This window comes from Nannospalax galili, unplaced genomic scaffold (genome assembly GCF_000622305.1).
Source record: "Nannospalax galili isolate Female #2095 unplaced genomic scaffold, S.galili_v1.0 scaffold390, whole genome shotgun sequence".
NCBI classification, from domain to species: domain Eukaryota; kingdom Metazoa; phylum Chordata; class Mammalia; order Rodentia; family Spalacidae; genus Nannospalax; species Nannospalax galili.
The window spans coordinates 1,978,900-1,987,242 of NW_008330777.1; the positions used below are offsets into that span (position 1 = coordinate 1,978,900).

At 35.6% G+C, this 8,343-nt stretch overlaps 1 protein-coding gene across 8 annotated transcripts in view; it reads left to right on the plus strand.

The window, feature by feature from the left end:
* The window catches only part of Nav3 (neuron navigator 3), an 838,810-nt gene that overhangs the window by 793,086 nt on the left and 37,381 nt on the right, over positions 1-8,343 (plus strand). For 5 of the 8 annotated variants that reach the window (XM_008852044.2, XM_029555554.1, XM_029555560.1 and 2 more), the window contains 4 exons: positions 317-428; positions 5,829-5,950; positions 6,743-6,763; positions 7,454-7,626. In XM_008852044.2, the coding sequence (XP_008850266.1) occupies positions 317-428; positions 5,829-5,950; positions 6,743-6,763; positions 7,454-7,626 (428 nt within the window). The remainder of the gene's footprint in view (positions 1-316; positions 429-5,828; positions 5,951-6,742; positions 6,764-7,453; positions 7,627-8,343) is intronic. The other 3 variants (XM_029555556.1, XM_029555566.1, XM_029555578.1) reach the window with 1 other exon arrangement.

Here is an 8,343-nt window from a genome sequence, read left to right on the forward strand (position 1 = left end):
TATATTAAGTTCTGTGTCTAAAATGAGTGGTATGTCATCTTGCACTGCTTTGAGTGGATCAGGTGTGGGTACTTCCCTTTGAAAGAATTAAGGACCATTGATGTTACTGTTACTGATAACAACGAGCAATTTTAAAAATTCCTTCTTCAGCTAACAAAATTGTTAGATACAGTTTGACAAGGTCAGCAAAGTACCCAACTCCATCCAGGGGATAGTACTGCATAACATCAAACACGTCACAGACAGTGAACTGTGAACAAAGACATTTTGTTTATTTTCTCTAGATAGTAAAACTTCCAAACTGTTTATTTCACAGGAATCTGAACTTATAGAACTACGGGAAACCATTGAAATGCTGAAGGCCCAGAACTCTGCAGCCCAAGCAGCCATTCAGGGTGCGCTGAATGGTCCAGACCATCCTCCAAAAGGTATACTCAGAAATGCTGCTGTTTGTAATCCAATACAATAGAATCTATTTTATTTATTAGTTACAGTAAAGTTTCCATTACTCAATGCACTGCCTTTTAAGGTAGAAATAATTTGATTCAAACTCCAAGCATCGAGAGTAGTAGTTTTCATTATCAAATAATTTAGGTTTTTAATTTCCATAGTTACATACACACATTTTTCTCTACTTGAGGTAATAGAGATGGGGTTGAAGCATTTGATTAATGTATGCACATCTGACTTCAAGCAAAGCAAGTCTAGTAATGGATATGATAATCTGATATACACCAAAACGATATGATAATAAAGTTGTAGGCACTAGGAGCAAGGTCTTCTGGGTAGGGTCATTGAAAAGCTTCATTTTATGTAGCAAATTTTAAGGTGACAAAAAGTCAGCTAAAGGTTGGTCATTTCTTTATTGTTAGCCATGCTTCTGTGATCCCCTGTCTCCATGCCTCAGTTCGCCACTGAAGAAATGCTTAAGTCCTAAATCTTGAATGTCTTTCCTCTTTTCCTACTTCTAGATAAGTTCTGAGAAATTGTTTTGGACTAATTCAGCATCTTCAATTACTAACTGCCATTTAGCCCACTGGACTACACCCAGGATCCCCATCTCTCCAACAAATCTCTTCTGTCCATGATCACCAGTGGCTTATATGATACTAAATTCAGTAAAATATTTAAAATTCTTTTGGTATTAAACAGGATAAAAGATTTTGCTACTGATATCCAAACACTCCTACTTGAAACATTTATTTTTTGCCATCATAATTACTTATGCTATCCTAATTCTTTATGTGACATCATTTTAATATGTGCCATTGTGACATTTTCATATATATGTCATCATAGTTTGTTCTTTCCCTCACATGGTGCTTACTCTTGTCACCCTTCTCCTCTCTCTGCTTCTATGCCTTCCCCAAAATTGTTCCCCTGTCTGCTTTGATGACATACATGTTCTATGCTGCCCTGTCACCTCCCCTTAGGCTTCTTTCTCGTCCATCACTGTCACCTTCTGCTTTCATGGCCTATGTACATGTATAAATTTAAGTCTACATTTGGCATGAGAGAAAACATGATGTTTGTCTTTTGCATTTGGCTTTATTTCTTTTAACATAATGATGTCTAGTGTTACTCCTTTTCCCACAAATGTAATGATTTTATTTTGATTTATAGCTGAAGAAAATTTCACTGTACACATATACCAGATTTTCATTGGGCTTGCTCTATATCTTGGTAATTATAAATAGCGCTACAGTAAACATGGCTGTGCACATATCTCTGTGGTATGCAATCTTAGCCTGATGATATTCATTCTGACTAGAGTGTGATGGAATCTCAAAGCAGTTTAATTTCCATTTCTTGATGGTTGATTAATGAAACTGAATGACTTTATTCAGTATTTACTGCCCGTTTGTTTTTCTTTTGAGAACTGTTCTTTCAATTCATTAGCCCACTTACTGATTGAGTGACTTGTGTTTTGGTGTTTAGTTTTTTGAGTTCTTTATAGATTCTAAACATTAATGACCTGTTACATATATAGTTGTCAAAGATTTCCTCCCATTCTGTAGGCTCTTTACTCTGCTGACGGTTTCCTCTGCTGTACAGAAGCTGTTAAATGACATGCAATCCTGTGTGGGAAATGCTGGGATTATTTCCAGAGCATTGTGCTATTTTTATCTTCTAAATCTCTTTCGAAGTTTTCTTGTAGGTATCCATTAATTCTTCTGCATCCACTTTGAGTTATTGGTGACCTAAACTTTCTTCCACTGTAATTATGAAGCTTAGAGTTTATACATTCTATCTGAAATTCTATATGAACTCATTTACTACTCCAGCTATAATTTAATTTGTACTTAGAACTGCCCAATATCTATCTCCAGACAAAGATCAACTCTTGAGATGCAAGTCTATCTATCCAGATGACAATGAAGAAATCCACTTGGATAGCTTTGAATGTATTTTTGGCACCTTGAACTCAACAGTTCCAACCTTAATTTGTCATCTTTCCTGTCATAGCTGCCTCTCCTTCAGTGTTCCTTGCCTCGGTAATACTATTACCATCCTTCCTCAATATCCAGGAATGATATATGTCATTCATAAATGAAGCACTACTCTCCTGATTCAAGAAATCTGTGAGTTTTATTGTTTCCATGCCTTAAATATCTCTTGAATTGTTTTTTAAATCTATGATCCTACCATCACCTTCTACCATTTCTCCCCTGAACTATGACTACAAACTCCTGTATAGTCTTCCTTCTCTTAATTTTTTCCCATTTTAGAGCTGTAGATAGAGCTCAGTGGAAGAATGCTTGCCTACCATTTACAGCGCCCTTGGTTTAATCCCCAATACCACACACAGGAAAAAATTTTCCTATTTTACGCCATTATTCACATCAAAGGCAGAGAAGTCGTCTAAAATCATGTATCTACCAGGATTCCACAGTCTACTGTGAGAAATACAAATGCCTCAGTATGATATAACCTCTCATTGACAGCTTTATTTACTCAACAATTCTTGGTGCTTAGCAATTATATTTCAGAGGCTGTTCTTGACTGTGTAACTTGCTTTTTTTGTTACTGTACATTCTGTATTTCATCTATCCTCAATCCTAAATTTCTCTCTATCCTGAATTTCTATCTTGAATTTTTTTCTATCATGAATTTCTTTCAATTTTTCATTATATTCTTAATGCAGTTTCTTTACCTGAAATATTTTACTTTGTTTATTGAAAATAAACATTTGGAAAGCTGCAAGATTTAGTCAAAGTAGGTTTCCTTACCCCCTAAACTGGATGTGGCGCCCCTGTGATATATTTCTGGAAATTATATTAGAATATGCCTTTATCTTCCAATGCTATTAAGTCTGCATTTCCTGAATTATGGTAAAAATGAGTTTTGATTAGTGTCTATGGTGATGCCTTACACATACAGGAAGCTTAACCAAAGCTTAAAGAAAAGAACAACAAATCGAATATTATGTAGTTGAATTTAAATTTTAGGAAAAATACATAGAAGAAGATATGCTTAAACTTAAAGAAAAACTATCTTTCTTGGGCTACTTCTCTTAAGAATTCAGCAGCTTTCCATGTGGAGGAGTTGATTTATATGCTGCATGGAAAATTACTGCATATTTAAAGCTTATCTTAGAGCTATAATAAAGCAGCTTATGTTCTAAATCTTCATGTCCTAAATAGGTCCAGAAGGAATTTAAAAGGCTTAATCCTTTCTTTAATACAGCAAAAGTCACTGAAGTGAAACTTTCTGGAAAGATTCCATTTATTTTAGGCAACAGGTAGCTTAATGCATCTTCTGGAATTAAAACAAAGGAATTTCTTTGCCCAGAAATGTTGGAGGAGGAGTATTTAAAATGAACAAAATAATGCCATATCCAATCGGTCAAGAAATATTTAAAATATAAGAATGTTCCGTATTTAGGACTATCAAAAGCTAAATAGTTGACTATATGTAAATATGTAGATTATATTTCTAAAATATTGAAACAAAATTCTATGACTATAAACATTTGTATTTTATTGGCCATTGATGGGTCATGGTAAAAGCATTCAGTTGTACCAATTGTGCATCTTTTCATTGGTTGTTCAAGTGATTAAATAGCCTATACATTCATACTCTGAAACTTAAATTTTGTTTTTGAAACCTTTAAACTGTACTTTTCTATATATTCTTGGCATCTAGTTCTAAAGTAAATATGTGAAATGAAGTAACTCTTTTCTAGATGGGCCAAACTGGCCAAATCCTATACCTATTAATCTATCAATGTTTTTCTCTAAATTTACATATCACATTCATTACCAATCTGATAAATGATGTCTCCCATAAAATGATTGTATTTTTTATAAATATATTTAAGCATCTGTTTGTATTTGGCATTCTATTACTTCTTAAACAGTAAGATAAAAATGACTGACTATCCAAGTGGCTTCCAATATAACTCAATGAAATAAATACAAATATGTATTAATAGTAACATCCTAAATGCAAATTTGACTTTATCATAGTATTTCACTGGTAATATCAGTTCGTTGTAAGTAGATAACATTTCAATCTAAGATTTAATTTTAATAGCTATAATTATTATAAGCTAATTATTTGTGATAAGTGGTGCTTTCTAAATGTTAAATATCAAATGCCATTCTCCTCTAAATATCTTCTGTAAGTAGAAATACATGCCTTTTAGAACTATGATACAGCCATATTTCATGACCATTAACACAATGGATATCAGAATTAATATAGTTCTGAGGTACATACTGCTATTTTTCAGCTGTGTGACCATGTAGAAATAACATTTATTAAGTGATATGTAGAAATAACATTTATTAGTTCAACTATTTTATCACTTTAGTTTAAGAATAAAATTAATTGTGAGTCTCTTGGACTACTGTGACCAGCAACTTGAAGGGAGGTTTCTCTTGTCTGGCAATGGGATTTTTGTTAGATATCCTTTGGCTACACACACACACACACACAAACAAACAAACAAACAAACAAACACGTTATTGGAGAGAGAGAGATGAAAATGATGTAAATACAGTACTCATATGTGAAATTTTCACAAAGAAAATATTTTCAAAAAAAAATAAAATTAATTAACTATTCCAGAAGCATGCTAAGCATGTCTATCAATACCATTACTGTTCTACCTTGTAATCAGAGGCCAGATTATGTTGGAAGAATTGTACTATATTGAATTTATTATCTGTTTAATTTACAATCAGCCTACTTCCACACTGTCTTATACAGGAATTAAAGGTATACTCACATATATAGAAAGAGAAAGAGACGCAGATATTTATACAATCAAGAACTGTCTTGAAGATCTTCTTCTCATCTTTCTTTTAACCTTGAATGGGTTACATAATTTATTTTTTGTTTATTTTCCTCATCTCTGAGTTAATGTGCTTACATGACTTCCAAAGTTTGTTTTGGCTCTAATCTGGTATGATTCCATGAAATGGAATGTATATATGTGGCTTTATTCAAAACAAAAAAATATTAAAAAGACATAGTTCATTCTCATCCTATTGTGAGTTTCCATTTGCTCCACGGAACTAATCATTTGGAACAAATCATTTCGGGAGTGTTTTGTGTTTTGCAGGTATTTGGTAGAATTCACAGATTAACATTTCAATTTGGGACAAAACTTACTGGGGCCATAGACTCATGAGATTCCTATTGAATCTTCATGAAGACAAGTCAGTTAATTAAAGCAAATATGGTTATATCTTACTAAATGTATTAGACAAAAACTGCCCTGGAATGATCTGCAGAAAATCTTGTTGAGCTTCAAAGCCTCAAAGAATTGTGTGTTCTGATTGAGGTCCTGAGCTACTGTGACACCCTTTGTCTGTTGCTAGATCTCCGCATCCGAAGACAGCATTCCTCTGAAAGTGTTTCTAGTATAAACAGTGCCACAAGCCATTCGAGCATTGCCAGTGGTAATGATGCTGACTCAAAGAAAAAGAAAAAGAAAAACTGGGTAAGGCATCCTCACTCATCTAATTCAGTAGCTTGTTACTGCATGATGACTCAGGTTTTTTCTTTCGGAGCTTTAGAAATCTTCGGTAGTTGACAGAGCCCCATTCAGGGATCAACACCTCAGATGCTGTACTTTTCCTGAGATTAGGGTGCATTGGTGCTGAAGAACATGCGTGCTGGAGTTAGGACTGAGAGCAGGCGTTTATTATGAGGATGGAGAGGAGGAAGAAGAAAAAGATGGTGATAACAATGGAGGAGATGGTGGTGATACAATAGGAAAAGTGGGGATGGTAAAGAGAGAAGAAAACTTGAAAGCTAACCATGCCCCTTCCCCCTGGATTCTACAGAGCATTCAATGAACAAAATTCCAGCCTCTAAGAAGTCAATGACAGTGTCTACTTGCTTACTTTCTTTTTACCAACAGAACATCATAGAAATATAAAAATAGACTTTTAAAGAACTATGCCTTAAATTTGTTAGAGCTATTTTTGTCATAATTTATGATAATATTAATTAGTCACTAAAAAACTTAAGGGAACATGCTGTCACTGAAGAATATGAAAGAACAGAATTTCCATTAATATTATGAGACAAAGGTCAACTTTTGCATAAGTACAATTCTTGATGAAATCCAAAACAAAACTATTAGAGAATTTTACCAGTGCTTCCTGTAAATAATGAAAGAAAATATCTTTTTTGTTTTAAAAAATGTTTGTGCAGGTAATATTTTAAAATACTGATCAGCCTTCATTCCCTTGATTTGTAATTCCACACTCTTTCATGTTTCTGCAAGGTGAACTCTAGAGGAAGTGAGGTGAATATAAACCATGAACCATTTGGCATGCATCTATACAAAACACCCTACCTTGGCATGAATGCTATTCATTTTGGCAGTAGGCTTTTATACCTTTTAAAAACAGATTACCTTGTATGTCTTTTCTTTATGCCTTTTCATTTTAATCTCAAATTTTCAAGAGAAGAAAAACCACTTTCTGAATAGAGCTGTAGGGGATACCAATTCTGATTTTGAATAGTCTTGGAATTGGAAATTTGAATAGAAAATCACAATTAATGAAGTGTTAGTTGAATTTGATTTCATTTTGCTTTTTAAGTTGGTACTGTCAGCAGGATATGACTTGATTGTAGCGCTAAAGTGGCCATTTAAAACAAATTGCCTTGAAGAGAGAAGCATTGGGAACAGAGATCCCTTCAAGGTACTTAGTTTTAAATGAGTGCTCTGACAGCCATGCCCTTGACCTTGCACTATTTAAAAGCCCTCCGTGTTTGCGCTGTGCTGGATTAATACAAGAACAAAAGGAAAACACAGAACACAGTATTAATGGGTTTTTTGTTTTTTAGAAATACTGTGCTGCCATTGTTAATACCCTGCTTACATATACTGACCCCAGGCAGTGGCTAGGATGGCACCTGCAAACTAACGCCCCAAAGCAAATGCCCTCCAAGTTCAAATGGACAAGAAAGGTAACTTGCATCCTTCTTTCAGCTGAGAAGCTCTTTCAAACAAGCCTTTGGGAAGAAGAAGTCCACGAAGCCTCCTTCTTCACATTCGGACATTGAAGAGCTTACAGATTCCTCCTTGCCAGCATCTCCCAAGCTCCCCCATAGTGCTGCTGACTGCGGTTCCACATCCATGAAGCCCTCTCAGTCTGCGTCAGCGTAAGTCACTCCTTTTGCAGAGTTCCAACTGTAAGAGCGAGACCACTGAGGACAAGTCAGTCTTTGGGTTGCAACAGCAAGAGGTTTATTTAGGACACAGGTACCTGTGGGCACAGAGTCTCCTCGGAGGACTTGCGCACCCCAGGTTGAGTTCAGGGGGTTTTTATAAGGCAGAAGCAGGGTACAGAAGCAGAAACGTGGTTATTGGTTAATTTCAAACACACATAGTAATTTCACCAGTAATTTCAAAGGTATGCAGAGGTATGGGGTAAGGTCCGGGGCTAAGGGGAAATAGGATTGCTAAATGGGAGGTGACCTCAGAAGCACAGACGTTTTCTAAAGATTTCCTGGTATCGGGCCCCCAGGGTGGTCAGGAGTTCTGTCTGTAAAACTTGTTTATGGCTTAATCTGTGAAGCTTGACCGGTGCCTGCCTGTCCTGCAGCCTTTTGATAAGGCTGGTTCTGGTTTTTGTTAAGTTTTAACAAGTGGGCTGTGGGCCCCTGAGCACTCATGGCGCCTAGTTTCTTTTTATTTTCTCAAAGGTCAACTGATTGGGTCATTGGGGTAACTGACTCTCTCCTTGATGAGTGTGGGAAGGAGGTGTGACTATAGCTTGCTGTCACAGTAGTTGGGAGGACACTTCCAGGTAACACTCCACCCGTTCCTCCACCCACTAACCTCTTCCACAAAAGTCCCTAAGCCTTGGAGGGAGTGGT